The sequence below is a fragment of the Sinohyriopsis cumingii genome, unplaced genomic scaffold (assembly GCF_028554795.1).
Source record: "Sinohyriopsis cumingii isolate HCF-2022 unplaced genomic scaffold, ASM2855479v2 utg000229l, whole genome shotgun sequence".
Taxonomy (NCBI): Eukaryota; Metazoa; Mollusca; class Bivalvia; order Unionida; family Unionidae; genus Sinohyriopsis; species Sinohyriopsis cumingii.
The window spans coordinates 3,884,913-3,911,888 of record NW_028315879.1 but is presented as its reverse complement, the minus strand read 5'-3'; the positions used below and the strand labels follow the sequence as shown (position 1 = coordinate 3,911,888).

Below are 26,976 nucleotides of genomic sequence, written 5' to 3'. Positions count from 1 at the left end.
ACATCTTGATATCTCGTGCTCATTTTGTTACAATATATTTTCGAAAGCGTGTCGTTTTTCTAGATATAGATCAAAGGAATCAATGGCAAACGGTAACGGCTTTTATATTTCAGAGAAAAATGAATGATACATGTATATTGAAGTAGACAGAAGAAATACCCTTAATTTATACGTTTCTAAACAAAATGTTAATGATAAATTTATATAGTTACATTATTCCATTTTAGGTGGGGTGATCTGTGAGATTGGGAATTGGTTAATAGTGACTGACATCCTAGTAGTTGATGTACTCATTGCTTTGGTACTGTGATATGGTTAGAGACCTGTAACGGCAATCTTATCTTGATGTCAAAACATTTTTCCCAAGTTGAAAATGTTGAGTTTGTTCATTAGATAATTTTACTTGATAAAAATATCGTTCGTAGTCCTACCTTTATGTATATGAATTCGAGGTGGTGAAATCATAACATGTGCATTGAAAATAATTCTGAAACCGTTCCTAAAATATAGCTATTTCTGCGCGACATTATGCATACTTGATTAATCTAAATATATTCTAAACATTTTTTCAAGTATCGACAATACCAGGTACGATGCGGTTTAAATGGACAAGTTCTGAAATTTAGGCTGTGTGACACCTGTGGTATAGAGGAGACTAAAGGCCCAAGTCTGACGGATCTGGTTTACCTGTTGGAGGGAAATGTTCCTGACGGTTATAATGTATGCTTCAGTATTTATATTAAATCATTAAATATAGATTAAAGTTAAATGTAAATTGTGTAACTACAACAGCACATATTTACATTCGCTACTAGAGTCACATTACTTGTTCTGTGTTAGATAGAAGAAAGAAAAATATTTCCTAGCAGTCAATGTTTCAAACAAAAATGTTGTCGGTACATTTGATGTCTAGAAAAGGGAAACGTTGGTTGCCATTGTCCAGGATCCATGTTATAGTTAATGGTATGACACTATATTTCTAGCATGTTTGAGGGCTTTAATGAGCCAAGGATCAGCTAAGAGTGATAGATAATGTGTTTTGCATACTTATTAAATGTACTTTATATTTCATCCTTCACCTTTAATTACACCCACTTACCATTCATATTCTACCTTTCGTAATCAATAGTTCAACCCTTCATCACCTATCAAACGAGACACATGTGGATTCTTATGCAACCCAAGACTGAAAGATCAGATCCACTGTGTAGTATTCGTACTCGATGCAAGTACGGTACAAGTTGTTTCTAGGTCGATTTGGAACAAGCTCAACCAGTTTCAAAGGGAACTCAACAGAAGAGGTAAAAACATTTTTCGTTGGATCATAATGTCGATCACTGTATAATATTTTATATACAACTAACGTTGAAACCTTATGACCAAAGTGTTTTAACGGTGAATTTCACGTCGATTAGATTAACGAGCTTGTTTATGTTTTTAAATCTTTCATTTAGGACCATGAAAATACTGTATGTTTGGTCTGACTTGATTAAAAAATTTAACTCGAACAATCCTTTGTCATCAGATTAACTTGCTTTATATAATCTTATAATCGTCATATAAATGATAATACGAAAAGGAAAAATACAAACATTTAAATACACGAGAAAGATATACAGTTGCTGCGGTCCTGTTTACCAAATATTTTGGTACATGCCAAATATAAACTGGTAACTTATGTATATCAGGTTACAAGTGGTTGCTGTAAATACGATTAAACCTCGCACAATCAACTATGTTTGATATGGATCTTCAGCAACATACATTAAGTATAAATACTGCTAATAGTCGTTGCGTGACGTTATCTGTAAATCACAAGTCCTTAACTACTATAAAAGCGACTTTAATACCTGTTTATCACTCGGTTGAAAATTACTTTACCTACTTGTTAAACATCTACATAGACGGAACTGCAAATCATTTTTTAATAGTAAACTTGCAAATAATGCAAGTAGAGCAAAACGTTTGGTAAGCTCCTTCTTTAATTTGTGCAGATTTTAGTAGCATTTTTGTTCCCTATCATACAACTTAAAAAAAAAATAGCATTGGATAAAATAAAAATTGCCTTTGACAGTAACTGGTCAAAACAAGATGTTGAAAACAAACCTGATTGTATACACACAGATCTATCTGTCTGTCTGTCTGTCTATCTATCTCTCTATCTATCTATCAATATAATTACAGAAATTCCCAAGGTTATCGTCTTAACAAAGATCGACACACTGTCTAACGCTGTCAATGAGGACGTGTCCGCAGTTTTTCAATGTCCGAAGGTCAAGAAGGCAGTAGAAAATGTATCTGGAACACTTGGCGTACCACAAAATAATGTCTGGCCCATCAAAAACTATGAGACTGAGGTGTGTCTGAACGAAAAGGTCGACAGCCTGGCACTTCTGGCTCTTGATCAGATACTTGGATTTGCAAACGACTTTTTGATAAAGAAAGAAGCATCATTTCATATTGATCCTTGGAGGGAATCATTATTTACTCATGAGGTATTGAAACATAAATGGATCCTGATGTTTTGTTTTTGTTGTTTGTTTCTTGGCGATATATGAAATTCTGACTCTTGGTTTTATTTATTTTAAACTTTCCCGAATGATGTACAGACTCAATACCTGACATCTGAATCTACTTCTTACACATCTTGTCTCGATATATATGCTTGTTACCGTATTAAAATACATGAATTATTGAAGTCTAGAAGATCCTCATAAAATCTGTATCAACAAAAGTGCCTCATTAAAAAATGTGGATATGAATTAGCAGTCATTCACTCGAATAAACATTATATAGCATCTGATAATTTGCGTCTGATGCAAATACAACAGACATATCGGACGGTCGGATAAAAAATTAATGTCCAAACAGACTTCAAAATAAATTATTTCCTCCTTATAATTCTTTGTTTGGGTACAATAATTGGATTGCGATTTAGAAAGCAGGGAAACATCACCTAAATAAGAGTACGGTTGCTGCATATAAGCGACTGTACTATGTGTACAAATATTGCAAACATTATTGTTTATAGATCAATACTGCATTATTTCTATCCCCATGAACGAAGCGCAAAAATATTTTATTTGACAATCGCTACAGTGACTGCTGACAATTAGGTGTCTTTAACATAAGTAGCTAGTCAGAGTCTATCAGCTGTTATATCATCCTATTGTAGCCAATACAATTTCATTAAGCAATTGTCACGGAATTTTCCGGGTGATTTGCAAAGCAAATACGAATGTTACTTGCACTGAAACATAAAGCAGCGTTTTTAAATCAGAGAGAAGCAAATCTGAATTGCGCTCAACCTCTAGACTTTTGAGGAAGATAAATCAGGCATGATTAGGACGGCTCAGTAATAGCCATTTGCATCAAGTATGCCATTTGTGTCTTTAAAATGCATTTATCTCATGAAAACACAACATTAATTAAGCTGATGTTCTACATTGGATGTTCAAGGTGGTTCTTAACATAGGTCAGATAATACTGGTGCATCTGACTTTATTACTATTGAAAGGGATTTCATCAAACTGTGGAAGAATGACGAAAATATATAAAAAAACGTATTTAGTGTAGTATTATATGCAAAGGCATATATTAGAAAACAGTATCGAGAAACAATTTTGCAATTCAGAATTAAGACTAACACAAATAATTACATATTCTTATTTGTTGGGAATTAGAGGCTGTAATTAGATATCATGCTAAAAGTAACGAGAAGTATGTAATATTGTTCCCATTCAAGATTTATATAGCAAACAACTTAAGAATTTTTAACATTTACAAGTTGTTACGAATAACCTTTGCTCTTGAAGAATCTGTTCATCTTTTTGTTTATATATGCGCTGGTACATGTATTAGTTCTGAGAAAAATTAGAATATCGATTCCGCAAAAAATCGTGTATCGCAGATGAACTATTTGTCCATTTATCTATAGACTCGAGCAGGTTTGATGGCTAGAATAGAAAGTTTCAATCCACCAGCTGCATTAGAAGTCTTTGAGGCAAGGATTCTGATGATCGGACCAGTTGGAGCAGGGAAGTCCAGTTTCTTTAACACCATAAACTCCATCTTCAATAATCGGATCACCAATCAGAGTAATACTGGTAGCGCTGTCAGCAGCCTTACAACAGTGGTAAAGCTGATGCTATTAATTTAATGCAGATTTTGTAAATTACAACATTAGAAAATCTATTATTCCCATGGAAGTACATTTGTTCAATATAGTACTGCATTATCTAAACTTTTTGGTTTATATTTAACACAGGTGAATAATTTGCAACACGTAATTGTCTAATTTTGGAAATTCATAACATTTATCACTGTTTGCCACAAGAAACGATAACACGATATTTTTCTGGGTGGGATGATACTCTCTATATGTCCTGATATAGCTATCAGCGAAATCAACACGATCTTTTAGCACGAAGGATAAAACTGTAAACAAGAACCAATTAGCAAATGTCAAATATATGTCTTAAATATTACCTAAAGCAGCCAATCTTCTCAGGTTGTAGAGCTGATTTTTATCAGACATAAATAGTTGAGTGTTTTAGTTCTATTAAATATATCATAATGTATCGAGATTGAAAAGAAGTGTTAGAAGTTTTGAATACTCAGAGCTTGTTTGTATTGTCAACCGTAGAAGATAAATGAGACTATTGCAAGAAACAGATTGTGCACTGTTTTGAGTGAAAATGTTCCCGATATTTCATTAGGTTTAAGTGGATCTTAAGGACCTTAGCATAACGCGACAGCTCAAGGCCATTTTTGGCGATTCATAACCATTAATTTCTCATTTTTAAATTCACAATTCCTGTTACAATTTGTATATCCAGTGTAGGGACGGAGCTAAAACACGTTTTCAAACATGTCCTATGCTATAGGACATCCACGCGTTGTACGTCACCTAGAGAGGTGATTGAAATTTCTTACCTTCGATTGTGTTTTGTTATTTCCTGGTGAAATAGTTATAACTTTAGATTGTGTTTTGTTATTTCCTGATGAAATAGGTATACTGGACGTCGTTTCTGCTACAAGTCACAAGCATACGCATAATGAACAATGACCATTCTCTTAAAGGGATACCGCTTTAACAGTACATGACATTTTTGCAATAACTTAATTTTACTGCGAAAATATGCTGAGTAAATGCAAATAATGAAACCTTTAAAAGTTAATGACTCATGGGGTATCTGTTTTTCTTCCAACCTCTCTTGCAGAGTTTACTTTATCCATACATCAGTCAGAATTTGTATAAGCATATTCCCAACTATCACTGCGGCATTTACATAGATAGCGGCACATACTTATTATGAATTTATAGTAATATATATAAGCATACCCGATTCAGAGAATACGAGAGAGAGAGAGAGATTACATGCATAGAATCGTAAATGGATAATGTGACAAAAGTGGCACATATTGGACAAGAGCACATATACCAAAACAAAAAGAGGAGACATTCCATAACTAACTCGATAATGATCATGTGGAGAAAAACACTTTTGAAAACACCATAATTATATAAAGCGTTTTATGTCTTTAATGCATGTTTGAAATATGTAATTGCAGGCTAATATTAACAGTCTCAGTAGAAGCATATGACTATACAACAATATAGTTTTAGTCATACCTACACAAAGATACTTTAGAATTTGTACCAATTTATTACCCAGTTTTATACGGTCTTTGCAAAAAAAATATGTAATTATATGTGTTCTTGTTATCATCACCACAGGCACACAACGTTTCAAATATGTTGTCATGCAATTTATTATCCTCTCAGTACATATTTGTCTTGCTTATAATTTATATTATTCCTTCATGGCTTTTTCACTTTGTGTAGCATATACATATTTATAGTATATATTTAGCTTGTATAGGTGTCCTTTTCTGCTGAAGAAATGTTTGTTCAGATCAAAGCATCAAATTAATATTATACTATTTCGTATCATTTGTTGCTTGTCCCTTTCTTTCCCTTGGAAATCAACCGCAACCCGACGGCATGCAAAACATACTGTGTTAGCTCTAATGGTATCAATCTTCTCACATCAGTGCTTTGATTTTAATAATACACAATTGGGAAAAAATTGGTATATCAGCGTCCATGCTGTCTATCCATCTAGCTCATGTATGTGATTCAAATTCACTTTAACTATCTCTAGGTTTTGGGCACCTAAGATATTATACACATCTTGCGTATCGTTACACCATATTATTCCTTTCTTATCAGGTTATGTTTTGCCAAAGATTTGAGATATTCCACTTGGTTCCAAATGTTCATCGATTATATATTTTTTTTTATATTCAGAAGCTTCCACCTAGTGCGCAGATGTACAGACATTTACGAGTTAGCCTTGTTTTGTTGCGTCAAAAGCGGTTATAGATTTGCTCTTCCTGATTGTCTTGATTGTCCTTTTGTCTAAACCGCTAGATCATTTAGAAGAAATTCAGTTATAAACTAGAAATATCTACTCCATAAGTACTATCAGGCTTAAGAATCCCACACTCATACAGTAGTATGCATTACCTCGTTTGTCAAAAAATATCAAAATCTTACCCAATATATGGCTTAGTTCCAGACCCATTTTCTTTATGTAGTATCGGCAATACAAGGTTCAGTCCGGGAGGACTGGAGAAGCGTTAAACTTTCGTCTGTATGACACCTGTGGCATAGAAGAGACAAAAGGCCCAAGCCTGTCTGATCTGCTTTACCTTTTAGATGGGAATGTTCCAGACGGTTACCAGGTATGCTTCAGTAATGCAAGGCATACATGTTGCATTAGTTTCTCTAATGTCCTTAATATATTTCGTATTAGTCTGTTTTACAAAGACGTCTGATAATATAAAATGTTATTATCCTGCTTGACTATATTTAACGTGACCAATCATGCAGTACCTACTGCTTTCAAATATGTCAGATTTGTATTTTATTAAAAACAATTATTATTACAGTTGTTTTATCTACGATAGAGGATTTATGACGTTCTAAAGTTCCACAAGAAGCAGTCAAATTGAAGCTATAATGTTTTTAGTAATTGAATACTCTTTTAATTTGTTAAGAAATGAATTCAGAGATCAATAGGATGCAAATACAATTTTACTAAATTAGATTCACATTAATATCGAAAGAGAAAAGGCCTCATTTTCGAAAAAACATTACAGTGCGTCGATGAGCATGCGTAAATAAATGTAGCACTTAAACACTGGTTTATAAATGTAATATTAGCAAAACTTACAATATCTTTGCCTACACAAATATCCAAGTCCCCATATTTTGTAAATTAGTCCAGATAAATACAGTCAGGCAAAGCGTATATGCTTACAACCGTTTGAAGTAAAAATCGTACATCTCATGTTTACTTCAAAACATTATGCAGTGTTTCTTTAAAATATAAAGATTAACAAATACGTTTAGTAGGTACAGGTGTAAGTACAAGTACCTGCCAGGCGTACCAAGGGTGGTGGTACATATTATGCACATGGTCAATGTTTTTATAACACGATGGTATGAACAGCTGTTCTTAGTCATCGAAGTCTTACCAATTTAATAACCTTGTAATCTCGCGCTATAACGTTCCAAATTCTGCATTGAAGTTTTACTTTTTAACGTGATGATATGAACATTTTTACTTCTACGCAGAAGATTTACCAGTTAAAGTTATCACGAAAAGACACCACAAGATTACTTAACCTAATTAGGCATTTGTAGGTGATATCGACAGTCACTCATAATATGTTTTATTTATACCATTTGTTATCACCTAGTTTAATCCTTCATCTCCGATCGATCCCAAGATTCCCGGATTCATAAAGCGTCCACGTCTCAAAGATCAGATTCACTGTGTGGTGTTTGTGTTTGATGCAAGTACTGTGGAACTTGTTCCCAAGTCAGTTTGGACAAAAGTAGCTGAACTTCAAAATCAAATTAACAAAAGAGGTACGTAGCAATTCTGTGTTTAACGTAAAAATTCGAATCCATGTAGTTGTATTTACACCAATTCAATAAGCACATTAAAATAAGCATTTTCTTTTGAATTATTTATTAATTTTGTTAACAATGTATGTGATAAAAAGTAAGCCAATATATTTTTTTATCAGTATCATTGGATTAAGTTTTATTTCATCATGCCACCGGATAATGACTATTTTATTGTACCACTTCATAAATCGACAAACATTTCAGTTTAATTTACCCATCAATATGAAATCATTTCTTTACAAATACACCATATTTTGTTACAAAAAAAGATATCCCCTATAGATTGTGGTATATTTGTCTATATCGAAATGTTTTAAGGCTTGAACGTTTCCAAATATGTGTGATAAATGTAGAGAAGTATTCAAGGCTCTTTTCCTTAAAAACACGTTAGACAAAAGTGACAGAAGATAAAGTTTGCTTCTTTTAACGTTTGTAAATCGTTTGGTAGAAATCCCCAAAGCTGTCATTCTCACTAAGGTTGACAAACTGGCTGTTACTGTGGAAGAAGACTTGTCTAGGGTCTTTGAATGTGAGGAGGTCAAAAAGGCAGTAGAGAAGATGTCTGATACGATTGGTCTACCAAGACAAAATATCTGGCCAATCAAAAACTACGAGAGTGAGATATATATAAACGAGAAGGTCAACATCCTCGCACTGGGTGCCCTCGATCAGATCCTTGGATTTGCGAGGGACTTTTTGATGAAGAAAGAATCATTGCTTTCTTTTGTACCTTGGAGAGAAGCGCAACCTTTCACACGTGAGGTAGATTTTGATAGTTATAAATATATTACTTAGCTATTCAAGTTCTAAACCTCTTTGGAGCTTTCTTCACTGCCTATTAACATGACTCTCATTTACAAATAAACTAAATAATACCATAATGGAATCATGTTATGAAATGCCTGGAACAGATCTGCCACAATAGTCCACTAAATTGCAATATTTATTTTCATATTTGTAATTTGAAAACAAATACCGCTATGAAAACATTTGTATGCTGTAATAAATACATTGTACGTATTTGTAATTATCGCACATAGAATACATATTTGAATAACTGATAAGAATAATTATCAACATGTTTTCGTTTCTTTTGATTGTTATTGTTGTGTGCTCTTTTTTCGTTACCTTCGAAATATGTGAGACCCATTTTAGAATACTTCTTTTTCTACTGTGAGAGAAACACAACGATTATAGCATCCTAACCTGAAAGAGAAAACAAAATAAGCAATTTTTTTTAAAACAAATATTTGCAGGAATACTGATGATATCGTTGAATGAAGTCATTATTTTTACCATGATCTGTCACTAAATAGTTTGCCTCTTTGTACACGAACATTCCATTATAGGTTGCTTAGTAAACAAAACAAGAATTCGATTACTTCTTTACAGAACAAGTTAACATTATTAGACAAACTAGAAAGCTACAGTCCCCCGAGTGTCACGAAACTCTCTCAGGCAAGGATTCTTATGATCGGGCCAGTACAAGCGGGGAAGTCTAGTTTCTGCAACACCATTAATTCAATCTTTGCTGACCGAATTACCCATCGCAGTGTGAGTGGTAGTGCAACAAGCAGTATCACAAAGGAGGTAAAATTAGTTTCCCCACATTGTTGTAGAATGGTGCGCTATTCTTACAAAGCATAACAAATCAAAACAAAAGAAAATCCTTGCGACTTCTTAGGATATAGGGTGAAACATAACAAGTTACCAGTTTGTTCACTTTAGGTCGTAGATTATATTTAATCACAGTCTATGTTTGCTTTGAGCAAAAACCTCACACTTTTTAATAAGATTTGGTCTTCTTGTGAAACAGTGTGCATATTAATCCTTTGACTGCGATTGTACACGTAAATATTCCACGAGCATATGCCATAAGTTTAAAGAATGAATATAGTGTTATTGTGTTAAGCCATATATCTTGACTGAACGGATTATTGTTCAGATGTTGCTAATGTTGCTATGCAGTCAGTATATGCTAAAGGAGTAATACCTAGTGCAGAACTCGAACATATGTAACAATGATGAATGGCAATTAGATCGGGAACATAATACGTTACTTAAGTGCATCAGGAGATTTATATTTCTTTACGTAAAAAATTAGCTACGTCGTTAATATGTTTCTTGATCTCTGGCAGATGAGGCCGATACTTACTACGTGGCTTCGTTTCGAATTTCTTCCATATGTTACAGCAGAACTTTGTCATTTCTTTCCTCGTCAATTTCTGCCAGGTACTCTTTGGTCTTCTACTTTTTCCTTTCCCTTTTGGTTTCATATGATGAGAGTAGTCATAATTCTCTCGTATCGTCGTTGCATAGCATGGCCTATCCATAGGTATCTATTTCATTTTATTTTTTACGTGAACGGTACGTTCTCTGAAAAATTCAAAAAGCTTTTCGTTTGAGAAATTATTTATATGGCCAAAGCAAATTGAATAGTTTACTCAAATATGTTATCCTCAAAACATTATCTATCCAGAACTAAAAACAATATTTTCCTATTTTTTCGTCAATTTATTCCTTATTCAAATATTACATATACACTTGAACATTTATGTCAAATTAAATTCTTGTCGATAGGGAATATGACTATTATGAAAGATATTAATGTTGCTAAGAATAGAAGTGAAGAGCAAGCGTTATAATTGATTTTTTAAATATTCTTTTTTGATACGTGTCCTCAGTCGCGTATAATGTTTAGCACGATTGTTTTAATTTTCCATAATATTTCCCTTTTTAAAAAAAAATAATCATTATTGTAAATAATACATTTATTACTCATTGTTCGATTTAAGCTAACAGTTAAAATCCTAGTGTGTTATCCCAAATATGAGATTAGAAATAGACACTCAACCTGGTAGATTTATCACGAGACCTTTTTGGATCCTGTACGCATGCTATCACGTGCATTCGACAGTGTATTTACTCCTCATGCCCGGGGCACCGAGGGGCCGAGTGGTATAAAGCGCTCTCCGGTACGGATCACTGCCATCTGACATCTGTCTGCGTAGGTTCGACTCTAGGATTCGGCCAATGTGGGTATGTAAGAAAGCTTGCCAGTAGCTTCTCGTGGGTCGGTGGTTCTTACCGGGGGTTTTCCCGGGTTCTTCCTCCACCATTAATACTGGTCACCACGCATAGCCTATCATGTGCCGAAAAATGGCGGTAAACCTCACAACAACAACAACTCCTCCTGCCTCATAATCTGCAAGAATAAATCATTGCATTTCCCAGAAAAAAAACAATGAGCTAAATGTTTTCTTATTAAGTATGTGGACAAATTATTTTAATTTTGAACGGATCAAAACGGAACGAGATTCTACACATCGATAGGGATATTTCAAACAGAGACCTGTCATATCGAAGTCCGTATTAACCTCAGTAATTAAAAATTATTATAATACTTTCAACTCTTTCAGTATCGACAATTCCAGTTCAGGTCTGGAAGAACAGGGAAAGGGCTTAAATTTTGTCTCTGCGATATATGTGGCATAGAAGAAAGATTTGGTCCAGATGCGACAGACCTGGTTTACCTTGTGGAAGGAAATATCCCGGACGGGTACGAGGTTGGTATCAAAGTTCATATGAGAGTAATTATTGCATGAGTAATCTTCATATTACATGTATGTATGTATGTATGTATGTATGTATGTATGTATGTATGTACGTATGCATGTATGTGTGTGCATGCGTGCGTATATGCGTGCATGCATGTTTGTATGAATGTATGTATGTATGCATGTATGCATGCATGCATGCATGTATTTATGTATGTATGTATGTATGGATGGATGGATGGATGAATGTTGATTGATTGATTGTTTGTTTTTTAACGGCGCATCAGCACTTTTAGGCTATTTAGCGCCAAACAAAGTGTTACTTGTATAATCTTTTAAAACTTATAAAAGGTTCTATATCGACCAGCGATATAAAAGAACAAATGGTTGAAATTAAAAACGGTAAGATGGTAACGGTGCAAAATAAAGCTTCCCGATCAACGGGAGATGTAAAAAAGATGAATAGGTATTAAAATGGGACGGTATATATATTGCATAAAACTGCACAAGGTGATAGCATAAAAGTCAGAGTTTAGAGTAAATATTTACGGCTTTCAAGAACTCGATAATACGAGTGATGTTTATATTATCAAAAAGTTCTTTCATGTCATGCACAATGTAATAACGATCGCGCGTAGGTTGTAGGTCAAAGCACTCTATCATAAAGTGCTTGACAGTGAATGGTTCATTGCAAGAAACGCACTCTGGTGGGTCTTCACCTTTTAGTATGTGGGTGTGGGTGATATAAGTATGACCAATTCGGATTCTTGCAATGACTACCTCCTCCCTACGAATGGTTCTGTAGGAAGGAGTCCATTCTCCTAGAGTTGGTTTGATTGCATGAAGTTTGTTATTTACAGCATCATTCCATGATGCCTGCCACTTCTGACGTAAGAACTTTCTGATACAAGGTTTAAAATCAGTATATGGTATTTTAAAATTAGATGGTTCTTGAGAAAGGGCCATTTTAGCAACGAGATCTGCTTTTTCGTTACCTTTAATGCCAATGTGGCTAGGTAACCAACAGTATATTATATTGTGGGAGACACTCAGCTCGGTATTTTTGACGAGTATGTTTTTCAATAATGGGTTCTCCAGTTTTCTATTGTGTAGTGACTGGAGTACTGATAGCGAGTCGGAGAAGATGATACTGTTTAAAATACGGTTCTTTTCTATATGTTGCAGAGCAAGGTCTATTGCTCTGATTTCGGCTGTAAAAATTGATGCTCCATTTGGTAAGCGAACTTGCGTTGTGTGATTTCCACAAACAAAGGCTGCAGCAGCCTTTTCCTCATCCTTTGATCCATCAGTGTAAATTCTGGTGTAGTTTTTAAATTCGGTGAGGAGTTCATGGTAAGAGTTGTGGAAGATAGAAGGGTTTGTTTCGGATTTTTTTCCATCGTGTAGCGTAAAACGTACTTTTGGTTGTTTAATTAGCCAGGGTGGTGTTTCGGAGATGGATGTTTTCTGAATTTTTGAAAGATCTATATTTGTAGTGTCAAAGCTGGATGATATTCTAATGCCAAAGGAAGGTATGGCGTTTGGTTTATTTTCGTATAAAGTTTTGTATTTGGGTTGAAAAACAGCCGAAAAAGCAGGATTCAGAGGGTTTGATTTTAATTTCAGAGCATACTGTGCGGAAAGCATTTCTTTACGATGCGATAACGGTGGTTCATTCGCCTCCGCTAGAAGGCTTTCACACGGGGATGTTTTAAACGCTCCCAGAGCCAGTCTTATTCCCTGATGATGAACTGGATCAAGCATTTTAAGATACGATTTTCTGGCAGAACCATACACAACGCAACCATAGTCTAGTTTGGAGCGAATAAACGTTCTATATAAATTCAGGATGACTTTTCTATCAGCACCCCAGTCAGTGTGCGCTACTACTTTAAGTAGGTCAAGTGCTTTTAAGCATTTGGCTTTCAAGTTTTTTAGGTGTGGAATAAAAGTCAGTTTTCTGTCAAAGATAATACCCAAAAATTTTGTTTCCTCAACAACTGGAATAGGTGTTCCGTCCAGCGTGAGTTTAGGTTCATCGTGGTGTCGTCGTAATTGACAGAAATGCATACATACCGTTTTTGATTTCGAGAATTTGAAACCGTTCGTACTAGCCCAATTTTGAATCTTGTTGATATTTTGCTGTAGTTGTCTTTCAATTGTATGCATGTGCTTTGACCGATAACATATGAGAAAATCATCAACATATAGTGAGCAATCCACACCAGGAGTCAAACACTTGGTGATGTTATTAATTTTGATATTGAAAAGTGTCACAGATAAAATACTGCCCTGGGGCACACCCATCTCTTGCTCGTGCAAATCTGAGAGAGTACAGCCCACTCGTACCTTGAATTCTCTGTCGGAGAGGAAGTTGGATATGAAAGAGGGCAGACGGCCTTTAAGACCTAGATCGTGCAGGTCTTTTAGTATCCCGTACTTCCATGTTGTGTCATAGGCCTTTTCTAAATCAAAGAAAACCGCTACTAAATGTTCTTTCTTGATAAATGCATCTCGAATGAATGTTTCTAGTCTAACCAGATGATCGTTGGTGCTCCGTCCATAACGAAAGCCACTTTGGAAAGGAGATATTAAATTGTTAGTTTCCAGGTACCATACAAGCCGAGAATTGATCATTCGTTCCATTGTTTTGCACATGCAGCTTGTGAGTGCAATAGGTCGATAGTTGGTAGGATCTTCACTATCTTTACCGGGTTTGGGAACTGGTATTACTGTTGCTTCTTTCCATATTTTAGGTAGGTTACCAGTAATCCATAAATCATTGAAGAGTTTTAAAAGAGATGTTAAAGATGATTCTGGAAGATGTTTTAAAAACTGGCAATGTATTTTGTCAGGCCCAGCGGAAGTATCATGGGCCTTGTCTAAAGCCTCCATAAGTTCTGATAGTGAAAACAGCTGGTTGTAGCTTTCCGAGTTGTTGGATGTGAATTTTAAACGTGACTTTTCTTTTTGAGTTTTCAATTTTTGGAACGCTTCGGAATAATTAGATGATGACGAATTTTTAGAGAATGTATCAGCAAGAACATTTGCTATGTCACGTTTTGAGCTAAGATTGTTATTGTTCACTTTTAGATGTCGGAAAGAATTGTGCTTTCTCTTTCCGTTTATTTTTCGGATCGTGTCCCAAACTTTCTTAATTGAGGAACGAGAGTTTAAAGAGGAAACATATTTCATCCATGATGCTCGTTTACTTTCTTTGATTGTGCGGCGAGCTTTGGCCCGGAGAATACGATATTTACTTAAATTCTCGGGCGTCGGATGATTGTTAAATTTTTTCAAGGCTTCTCGGCGTTGCCGTATGGCTTCCTTACATTCCTTAGTGAGCCAAGGTTTTAGGCTTCTTTTACAGTTTGCTGAGGACTTGGGGATAGATTCTTCTGCAATGTCGGTTAAAATAGATGTAAAATGCTGAATGGGGTCGTTAACATTGAAAACTGTATCCTCATTCAGCCTGGTTTTATAGAGTGTTTCGAATTTGGCCCAGTCGGCCTTCTTTAAATTCCATTGTGGAATTACTTCATCAATTGTAGAGTTATGATTTACAAGGGAGATTGGGAAGTGATCGCTGCTGTGAAGGTCATCAGCGACCTTCCATTCATAGTCCAAAAGCAGCGAAGGAGAACAAATTGTCAAATCGATGCATGTGTATGTACCCGTGCCTGGGTGTAAATATGTAGGTGTTTTGGTATTATATAGACACAGATCGTGTCTAGAAATAAAGTCTTCAACTTTGTGACCTCTGTCACTTACATGATTCGATCCCCATAAAACGTTATGGGCATTAAAATCCCCGAGTAAAACAAAGGGTGCGGGAAGCTGTTGAACAAGATTATCGAGTTCGTTTGGTACTAGGTTAGTGTTTGGTGGTAAATAAATAGAGCAAAATGTAATCACTCGATGTAGAGTGACGCTTACAGCAATGGCTTGTAAATTGGTGTTTAAAGGAATGAAACTATGAGGAGCTCTGTTGTTCACAATAACAGAAACTCCTCCTGATGCCCTATCAACATTTGGAGAGCAGGTGTTAAACAGGGAGTAGTTTTTAAATGTGATGTTGTCCGTATCTTTCAAGAAGGTTTCTTGAAGGCATAGTACCGCAGGATCATGTTCGTTTAAAAGCAGGAGAAGATCATTGTAATTTGCTTTAAGTCCTCGACAATTCCATTGTATGATAGTGTTTTTCATTATAAATTTAAATTAAAGATTGTGGAGCTAGGTTAGACCTTTCGCAGAGGGGATGGATGAATGTATGTATGTATGTATGTATGTATGTATGTATGTATGTATGTATGTATGTTTATTTCCAAGTCAAAAGGTAGTATCTTCCTGAGCTGTTGAAGCGCACGTCACTGAGATAAATATGTTTTGAAATGATTCTTGCTAACTGCATTGATAAGAACCATTCTTTAAGCACTTACAAACTTTCTGCTTGTAGACAATAAGAAGCAGATGATCTTTAGTTTGGAAAGAAGGATTTAACTAGCAGAATAATAGTCTGTAATAACTAAAATGTAGGTTCCACAATTATTTTTTCTAAGAAAAAGTCTTGAAAGGAGATCCAAAGGAAACAATAAATAATTTGCCGAACTTCTTAAAAGCGATTCTAACAGAGAATGTCCAAGGGATATTCTTATTGAGAAAGTAATGCAATGTTATATTTTAAGGTGTTTAAATTTAAAAGGTTTTTTTGTTTGTCATAAAACCAGATGACTTGTTTTGATAAAATACCCTTAATATTGTTGTATAATGAAAAATATAACGGATCATTTTATATTTTTATTTTGAAACAGTTCAATCCTTCATCGCCTATCACTCCCGAAGACGCAGGGTTTATTCACCGACCAGGACTGAATGAGATGGTGCACTGCGTGGTATTTGTGTTTGATGGAAGTACGTTGGAACGTATTCCTCAATCCGTGTGGGATAAACTCAATCATCTACTTTTGAGAATGAACAAAAAAGGTAATATATACTTTTTTTAAAAATATACCTGACGCATGTTTGACGAAACGCTAACGAGACAATCTCAGTATGAACGATAGCCAAATTTATAAAATTAAAAGAAATTGCATAAGAGCAAGTTATTACATGTGCTCATGATAATGTTGTCACATAAATCATATGATATTATAATATTGTACGGTTGTATGTGCTAATTAGAAGATATCAGAATTAGTTAACACAGTTATATAACACCAGCTTAGTTACACCTAGTTATCATGTCTGATGAAGTATTTTTAATTATTAGCTGAAGTGTTCTTTATGATTTAAGCGCATTATGCATGGAATCTGCTTGTTTTCATAATTTGTCCAAACATTTGATACAGTTTTGACAGAAATATCATTTGTTCTTGTTATTATAATTTTAATTTAAAAATATAGAAGTATTATTTCTATGCTTAAATTTGGTATATCGTCTCGTTTATTTATCAGTTGGCTGATCTTAAAGAAATTAGCATTATTCGTCTACTAACATTAATATGTGGTAATTTATTTTACCAGCTACCTACTCGTTTGAGGAGGAGGCTGTCATAGCAAAATTTGGTGTGCGTTGTTCATTTTATTATGGATTCCTTAACGTCGTTCTTAATAGATCAGAGAAAAGATATCTACACATGCACTATTACATTTGGTACTGCAATAAACTTGATAGGAATAGCTGCATATACATCGCTTTTTTTTGTGGGGGGGGGGGGAGTTGGGGATGATTGGTTACATTTATAGCAAATTAGACACTACACTCCAGGAAAAACACCTTGTTCAAAATGCAAGATTTTTTGCATGCTAAATGTTCTGTTAAATAAACAGAAACATATGTTCTTTTGTACAGCTCGTTTGTTCTAAGCTGTGTTTAAATCCAACTGTACAGCTCGTTTGTTCTAAGCTGTGTCTAAATCCTACTGTATAGCTGCTTTAACTTCTCATTTATGTTCTAGTATAAACATGCTGGCGTCAATATTTGCATTTTAGTTATCGCAAAGTTTCAGTAAGGCTCAGTTGTCATTAAATGTACATGACAATAACTGATCAGATAAAACATAATACACTGACAGTGTTGCTGAAGTGTTCGTCCTAGAACCATGCGAAATACCGGCATTGCTCTGACAATTGAATAATACTTCACATACGTCCCATTTACAATTGTTCGAATGTATAATCTCGTACAATTGCATTTTGGTCCTAACAGTTCAATAATTCTAAAAACGTTCCTGCTCTGTATTTATCATTATATTACTTGTAACGTTTACCAGCCAAATGTAATAACGCTTCTGTTTTTTTAGTCTTAAAATGTTAAATTTGTTTATACCCATGGTCTGCTAATATTTATTTGTTGTACGTTTTGTGACTGTATCTTTAGTCAACATATCCATTAGTGGTTTAACTCAGCTTCTTGTCATTATTCATGGAGACTTATACAATGCCATGTTTATTTACCTGAGGCACTTGATGTCTCCATCAAACGCTTAGTCCCGCCTCAGAAAATGATTTTTACATAACTTTAGCTTATCGTGGCGGATTACATGTTCATATAACATTCATTGTGCAGTATGCATTGAATGAGTGGTGTTGCCGCGTAGATCGATGCAAGTGGTGTTGATATAATTCATGCGGGAAAGGAATTAGTTAATTACATCGACATCTAGTCATCCTGAACATGTAGTTAGCTAGACGTTGATATAATTCAGGATGCTGCTCAAAGTGAACTATAGTTAGAGTATGCTTATATATATATATATATATATATATATATATATATATATATATATATATATATATATATATATATATATATATATATATATATATATATATATATATATATATATATATATATATATATATATATATATATATATATATATATATATATCTTATGTGCTTTTTATTGAAGCAGTGTTTAATTTTGGTGATAGAGTTTGTATTTGCATTTTGCCATTCGCTCGCCGTACGGTGGTAACAAATAAAAAGCTTTGGTAAATATATTCATTATATGGTGATAAATTCAAATAATGTTTCGTGCTTCTTAAATGTTTCTGGTAAATATATCCACCAAAGGTGCAATGCTGTGATGCATTCATTAACATTAACATTGATATTTGACTTCTATGACAATTAACATAAAGAACAATGCTAGTTTTCAATATGTCATTCTTGGATGTGTAAGGTTCATTTGTCTTCTCACAGCAATAGTATAATCTGTCGACTTCGTCGTTACAAAAGTATTCATCGTTTGTGAACTGGGCTCAATCTTTATATCAGTCACTAAATAATAACCGGAATTAACACACAATAGCATATGGTATTGAAACAGATAATATCCTTTCTTTTCTTTGTTATGGTAATATTCATGCGTTGCTGATGGTAATTGTTTCTTCCCTTTCAATCCAAATGAGTTTCAGATGTTAGAATTGTAGCAGCCATTTCTGGTAATATGAGCGAATTGAAGTCGTTGCAAAATCTTAACTAGAAAGAAAGAAGTTGAGAGAGAACGAACGAGAATAAGAGTGAATGAATCCATAAGTGGGGATAGAGCAAGCTGGATTAAAATAAACGAATGGTTAAATGCGTATTAAAATAACTGTTTTGCCAATGTTGATGTGATGTGACATGAGTGAAATTTGCTTATAACTGTCTGATATAATATTTTCTGAGCCTTACACTGTCTTTTAAACGATATATTTTTGCTGCTATTGTCCGCCAGGAAATCCATGTAAAATTTATATAATTGTGATACATCTGCTATTTTATATATCAGTAACTAAAGATTATGGAATCGACAATGCATTTTATAGCATTGAGTTTCAATGATCTGATAAGTATCATCTTCCCCATTAGACTGAATTCCATTCTTGCCAAAGCAAACGTTCTTCTTCTCAAAACTGGACCCTAGAACCAGAGGCTGGTTCGATGTTCTCATTTTCCCATTTTTTTAGCCTTGATCCTTGCATGTTCTTTCACTTTGTCAAACAGTGTACCGTTTTACCAGTTGTCCGACAAAACAAATATGATTATTATTAGACTGGGTTTGTTCTCTTTTATATGCCTATGGTACTGTACTGCAGCATCGATCTCACCAGCTTTGATATTCAAACCCAAGACTTCAGTTAATATTTTCCCCGTTGTTTCCATTTTATTTTCCGTTTTATTTTAATGAGTTGTTTACATTTGTTTGTATGCGATATCTCTGCACCTACTGTCATCTACATATCAGTATGTTCATCTACGACCATTTTATGGGCCTTTCTCGACTTTGGAACTTTTTGCAAAAAGATTTTAGACTATTTTCGTTTTCAAAAATTTGCCACATTTTCCACCTATTGTTGTAAGTTTCTTGACTATTTTTCTGATTTTCCATTTTTTTAGTTATCGCTTCTTTTCAAAACATTAGTTTGAATTATCACCTTGAGTTCAAATTTGCCTTTTATGTCTTTGAATCGGTGCATTTTTTCGAACTTGATATATGTTTTATACTTTGTTCTGCTTTTTGGCCTCTTCATTTGTACCTAATTTTCTGATTGGAGCTATAATTAATGGTACAATGACTATCTCTTTGTATATACCGTACGCCACAGAATGCTCCATTTACACTGATATCGTAATAAATTACTTAAATTGCTTAAAACGCTGCAATTGCAACCAGGTAGCATGTTAATATCATATTTACAAGACTTTTGTTAACTTTCCCATTACCTGTCTATAACTACCACGTCTGAGATTATATGACGAAGCTATTATGAGTTATTGAATTCGATAGAAACTTATACTTTTGTAAAACAAAGGACAAATTACATATAACATAGCTATAGTTTTGGTTTCAATAATAATGTAAAGATATTCTGATATCGTCCACAACCACGAAATAAACTTAAAGATGATAATATTTGTTAGGTGTGTTAGGATGTTGTTTAGTAAATCTATCTGTCGATCTATATATTTGACAGGTATCCCGCGTGTTGTCTTGTTGACAAAGATTGACGAAATGGTCAAAGAAGTTGACTATAACATTTCCAGAGTATATGAGTGTACGGAGATCAAAATGGCAGTGGAAAAGGTATCCCAGATGCTAGGCATATCTCAAAAGGATGTCATGCCCATCCAAAACTACGATAAGGAAGAGGTTTTGAATGACACAATCGACAACTTGGCACTTCTGGCTCTACACAAGATGCTCGGTTTCGCAAACGAATTTACTCTTAATCATCTTGATGCCAAGGCTGCTAGACGCGGGTTTGACCTTGATAACAAGTTCGTCCTTGTGGTTTCTGCTAGTGTTATCATGGCTGCCTTGCTGAGTCTGATTACCGATGTCAAAATAACATTGGTTTTTATTATCATAACAATGCTTGCAACGTTTATGTACAGGCTGTATCTTTGATGACGGAGGTTATATCTTGATGAAGCCGTGTGTATTGTAAGAGTATTTCTTCAAATATCTGGACAGTGTGCGATGCATAACACGTAGTTACTTCGCAAAAGACATTTCAGATTTGTCCATTTGCAGTGGTTAGGACTGGATTGCATTTTTTCATGTCGCAAACACATATTGGTTATTTTTAAGAGGCTTTATTTATGCATGAAAACATATTATTTGTCTCATTTGAAATGGCTTTATGCATTTTACAAAAGTATATATTGCTTGCCTCTTTGATCGTTTATGCATGTTTCCACTTTCAAGAACACTTTCGAAAATGCGAAACACAATATAATTAAAAGATAAGTTATAGCAATAATATTGGGCATCCAGACACGATATTGCAAACAATGTTACATATTTTAAGTATGCTCGAAGATAATGGAAGCATCTGTAATTTGAATCAAATGTATGGTTTATTGGCTGGATTTATGTGAGCACTGTATAAAGTCCTTGAAGTAAGTATATTCCTTGTAGTGGCTGTGGATGTCGATTGTAATTTTTTATCCATTGAACTTGAATTCGATGCAAATAATTTTGTTTTAGTTCAATTTCCTGAATAGTTGAAAACTTATTCTCCTGTTAAAGTACAAATAGTCTCAACATCTTTAAATGTTTTTGTTAGAAAAGAATCATCCTTTAGTACTTATTATTCCAAATTAAAGGCCCGGTTTATTTTGAATATCCGCATAGTTCAAAAGGTAGTGGCAAATACTTTTTGCATATTGCATGCTTCAGTACTTATCCAATGCAAGTGTCTATCTCAACTGCTTATATTATACACACTGAGCAAGTAATTTGAGCATTTGTCTTTTTGTTGTATATTTGTTAATAGAGTCTGAAAAATATATATTTTAGAAATATATGCTCATTTGCTTATCCGTTAACTTTACATTGTCAGAATCGTTCAGTAATTTAGGATATTGCACACCTTCATATTGCACTCATGCGCCGGACATGTGTGTCCAATAGTGTATTAGGAACTACTTTGTAAACAAATCATGTACTCTCGTGCAGCAGACGCTTTACGTTTTGGCTGATTAAGTTTGTTTCTGAATGGACTAAAGAAGACGTATTGTGGACTGCCACATACTAGCTGCTTTGCTACATTCCGCGGTAACTTGTTTGATGCAATGTTTCGGATTTTGGTGATAGACGTCAGCTTTCATAAAATTGCTTGGCACCTACAAATAATATGCAAGATATAAAGGCATAAATTGTTTTCTTTAGGTGATAATGAGAACGGCAAAAAAGAAAGTTAGAGTTTTACATTCTTAATTTCCGAAAATGTACGTTGTTAGTTCTGCAAGTCCGAATTACATGAGCCATGTCATGAGTTCTCAAGCTTGATTACACATTTCGAAATTGTGCTGTAATTTCGACTATATTCCAAGTGCAATTACATCCTCCTTACTGAACTCAAAATGAAATAAACATTAAATTCAATAGCGTCTTTTAGATAATTGCAATTGAAACACTTCATATTTTCCCTCATTATGAATTCAAATAGTCAATGACAGAACAAACACACTTGCAGATGTAAACACGCTTCGCCCGCGCTGCTTTAATCCGATGTATTTCATGTACAACTTGCACAGATGAATCCAGTCAAAAATCACGAAATTTCATAGACTCGACAAAAGTACAAAAATCGATTCATTCCAGATCAAATGGAAAACTTGTTGCACTGCCCATTCATACACAATATGACTCCAAATTTCAATGTTAAGTCCATTTTCTTTCAAAACTTATGTCTAGCGCGCGAAAAATTCAAATTTATCTTGGCGGAGTTATGTGCACATTAATAATGTTGTTGTTTTGCAATGATGAATTTGTGCTTGTGTATTTAGTTTGGAATACGGCACACATTCATTTACGTTGTTTCTTGTAGTATATTTTGTTTCTATAATTAAGCCGTGGATAGAATGAGAAAATGAGCATATAATAAAAAGATTACTGCATTTGTATGGGAAAATTTGAACTTGTTTTGTCGGATGGATATACTGCACTCCCAAGGTCGTACAGTATTCCATCCAAAACACTCATTCATATTTTCCCATACAAATGCAGTAACCTATAATTATGAGAGTTGTGAATATTTCATTTTGTTATCATATATGTTACTTATATAACTGCATTGCTAGTGAATTTGTATGATGCACGATGTTTCTATGAATACAGCACATATCTTAAATGTGTTTTTGTGATTTTGGAGTTTTAACATAACTATAACCATTTTGTCGGTCATATCGCTACGATGTATGCAGTTTGACAATTTAGCATGATGCCCAGCACTGAGACATCATGCCGCGGACTTGTAGCATGATGTCCCATCCAGTCACATTATGGTGACATCAGACTGACCATGGCTAACACAAACCTCTTAATGCTGAGCGCCAAGCGAGGTACTGCTGCTTCTTAGGATTATAGTCGTTTACCTAATAATGGCATGCACTACTCGCTATTTTGTACGCGTTTGCGCTGTGCGAATATTCGCTATTACCATGCCACCACGGATTCTCCTAATGTGTTATGTGAGAAAGCTTGCCAGTAGCTTCTCGTGGGTCGGTGGTTCTTTCCGGGGTTTTTCCGGGTTCTTTCTCCACCATTAATACTGGCTGCCATGTATAGCCTATCTTGTGCTGAAAAATGGCGTTAAACCCTACAACAACAACAACAACAACAACCATGCCACCAGAGCAAGCCACCGGTAGCAAACGTGCCCGGAAACTCCCCATGTGTCCTCTTCAGGTGTAGGCCGTCAGGATTCATGTTTTTCTAGGCTGAAAACCGTCGCCATCCACAAAAGTATCACTAGCTCCTTAATTCATGTATTTCATATATATGTCCAGTTTCCTATTTGTACCGGACTGTCCCTCACTTACCGCCAAACATACGATGCGCACATTCGACTCGAATGCTCCTGAGGTGTAAATTTTCCTATCATCCAATAGCTTATTTATTTTCGAGTCCTCTGTGCAAGTATTTTTCGTAAAGGTTCGTCACATTTTTTTTGTGCTTAAGTAGCCATCCACTTTTGAACTCTTAAATCGGGTTTTGAACATCAGGAGTTGGTAGGGTAAAAAATTAGAGTCTCTCATGGCCAGACAAGTTTTTGGTCTAAAGATGGTTTTCTTTGGTGAGAATAAGAACTCTATGTGATACTTGTGTGGGTTTTGGTGGGTGGATGGGGGTGGAGGGTGTCAGTTATGTATACTATAATGTGTGCAACTTTTAGATCCGCCTGTTTTTTGTATATGTTTGTCTAGTATATGAAACCTGTGTTCGGGGTGAGGTGGGTATGAGGAGTATGGTCTAATCTGGGTTTATTTATTAGGGATGGCGAATTTTTTATGTGAATTTGGGGCGTTTCTTTTATTATTTGGGGTGGCAGTTGCTTGTCATTTATTGACCTTTTTCCCTGAGTCCTCACAAGGCTCAGTCATGGTTGTCATATGTTTTCTACTTCTTTATCTGCTCTTCTTTGTGCCACATTTGTCTTTGAACGTGTTCATTACTTTTTGTTGTTTATCATTCTTCTTCTGTTCTAAATCTTCGTTATTTCTGATGCTCTTCCTCTTTTTGTGTTCGACGTTTATTTCTCTTTCCTGATCATCTTTATATCCGTTTCACTTGCTTTCCTATTGCGTTGATTTGATATCCTATTATGATCTTCTTTCTTTAATTCCTCCTATTATCCATGTTGATTACTTGTGCCTGGGTTTCAGTTTCTTTTATACACCATAACATGGTTGACAACTTCATAGATTTTGCTTACATTGTATTATTTGCTTACATTTATGATGGTGATATTGGTGAACTTAGCTTTCATTAGTTAAGTGATTGTTTTATTGTGTTACTATTATGATGCATGCTTTGAAGCACGCCAGCCACTGTTTAGTAGTCGTTGCTATAAAGCAGTGTATTTCGACCTCTCGGACTATTTGTCTGTTGTGGCTCGGGAGCCATTATAACTTATTTAGGCTTTTGTTGAAATATGTTGATCTTACCAAAAGTGAAAGTTACCTATGTCTGCTATATTCCGAAACCGATAAAAAATATCAGTTAAAACTTTTAAGAAACTAATTAATAAAAATGCCTTTACCATCAAGAATGAAAAATACAGTACCTGGTGTGACATGTTAACTATTTTAAATTTCCGTTTTGAATACGCTCTCTGTGCCACTACCCTTTCCTTACATACAATTTCGAGCTCAACCAGTGTGTGACTAAAACTCTTTTATATCTCCTTTTTGTTGTGTGCAAATTTGGAATGAATCCATCATTTAGCGGAGGGCATGGGGAGAATGTCAAGCACTTATAGTTCCAATTTTATTAATGCACAAGACATTATTAATTGCCTTTTCTTCTTCCATTCTACTTCTGGTCAACAAGATTACGTCTTAACCGTGTTACTGTTTGCGTCAGTCCAGAGTTTACTACACCAATACGTCCAGCTGATATGTGGTCATTTAACGTCGGCTAGACGTGCGTTCGCGGACACAAAATGACTCTGCTATAGAAATTAAAATACAAAAGATTGTTGTAACAAAGTACCTTTAAATAAGCTGAATATGGAGAGATTTGCATTCTAGATGACATTGTGAATATCCGGAATACATCATTTCGCTAAGACTCGATCCTAGCAATTTCCCTGTATATTCAGATGTGTTCAATATATCTTGTGTCTGAGCAAATAGTATGCCAACGTTTTTTTTCAAAAAATGTTTTCTTTCAAAAATGAGGGGCTGTGAACCGTTACACGCGATGGTGGGTATTCAAAATGCATACTCGTACTCAGTTATGACTGGTATGGATGCCATGCTCGTTTATTTTCCACATTTAATCTAGACATATTTTGAGATATAGATTAAAATCACCTTGGTTACATATACTAAAATATTGACAATTCTATAACTCTTGTATGTGTTCTGTCGTGCTTTTGGCAGTGAAGATTTAGGTTACGAGTTACGCGATGAACGAATAAAAGTATGGAAGGCGGGGAACGAAGCCGAATGACAAGCGGTTGAGAAAGAAGCAGAAAGGCAGACCCAGAAAGAGCTGAACAGGATAGAAGCTGTTGAGAAAGAAAGAGTATCCTAGAAAGAGCTGACCAGGATAGAAGCTGCCGCGAAAGAGAGGGAAGCAGACCGACGAGCAGCCGACAAGGAGAGAGAGCTCACTCACACTCTCGAGATGTAGAGATTATGAGTAGCAGTTAGAACAGAAGATAGAGATGACACCTGCTCGAATCATGTAGGGAATGGACGACTGATCCGTTCTTTGCTATTCTTGACTCACCGCCGAAACATACCAGAAACTTCTTCGAGAGTCAACGAAAAGAAAACGTAGACACACTCTCAGTTTCACACCAGAGTTTACGGATTATTTGAGAAGTGGATGAAAATGGCAGAGGTCATCCGGTGATATGAAGGCTTACGTGAAGCGATACTGCAGGAACACGTCCTGAATACATGCCGGCAAGAGTTAGCAGTTTTCTAAGCTGTAATGGAGCATAAGACGCTTGAAGATATTGTCAGCATGGCGGAAAGATACGAACAGGCGCAATCAAAGACCAGAGTTTCTGGGGGTACGGACAGACCCCTCTACAATGCGTCGCGCCATTTGGTTGAGGTATGTAACCGTCAGGGGGACGGGAAGGTCGGAAGTGGATCTACGGGTTAAATATTCCACCTAACGACCCGGACGGGCCTCAACCACGGAAAAAGGTTATGCAAGACAACGGTAGCCGTTGAAGTGCTACAACTGCAAGCGCCCGGGGAATTTGCTAGGGAGAAACGTGGGACCGAGGCGATCTGTAAATCAGTAAACCTTGCATCCGCCACCGTCAATGGGGAAGGTGCCACCATCATCTACGACACTGGGTGTTGTGTCTCCGCCCTTATCGACAAAAAGTATGTGAAGCCAGAGGACCATACAGAAAAGATAATTGAGGAACAGTACACTAACAACACGCGTGACTCGTTACCAGTTACCGTCAT

At 35.3% G+C, this 26,976-nt stretch overlaps 1 protein-coding gene across 2 annotated transcripts in view; it reads left to right on the top strand.

The window, feature by feature from the left end:
* LOC149774459 (uncharacterized) overlaps window positions 1-23,172 on the top strand; it is a 44,786-nt gene extending 21,614 nt beyond the window's left edge. Inside the window, exons 4-14 of one of the 2 annotated variants that reach the window (XM_089945173.1) lie at window positions 574-720; window positions 1,130-1,301; window positions 2,185-2,495; window positions 3,938-4,135; window positions 6,604-6,750; window positions 7,771-7,942; window positions 8,433-8,746; window positions 9,377-9,574; window positions 11,404-11,550; window positions 16,353-16,524; window positions 20,505-23,172. In XM_089945173.1, coding sequence (XP_089801299.1) covers window positions 574-720; window positions 1,130-1,301; window positions 2,185-2,495; window positions 3,938-4,135; window positions 6,604-6,750; window positions 7,771-7,942; window positions 8,433-8,746; window positions 9,377-9,574; window positions 11,404-11,550; window positions 16,353-16,524; window positions 20,505-20,938 — 2,412 coding nt within the window. In that variant the 3' untranslated portion in view covers window positions 20,939-23,172. The remainder of the gene's footprint in view (window positions 1-573; window positions 721-1,129; window positions 1,302-2,184; window positions 2,496-3,937; window positions 4,136-6,603; window positions 6,751-7,770; window positions 7,943-8,432; window positions 8,747-9,376; window positions 9,575-11,403; window positions 11,551-16,352; window positions 16,525-20,504) is intronic. The other variant, XM_089945174.1, reaches the window with a different exon arrangement.
* Window positions 23,173-26,976: the final 3,804 nt, after the last annotated feature.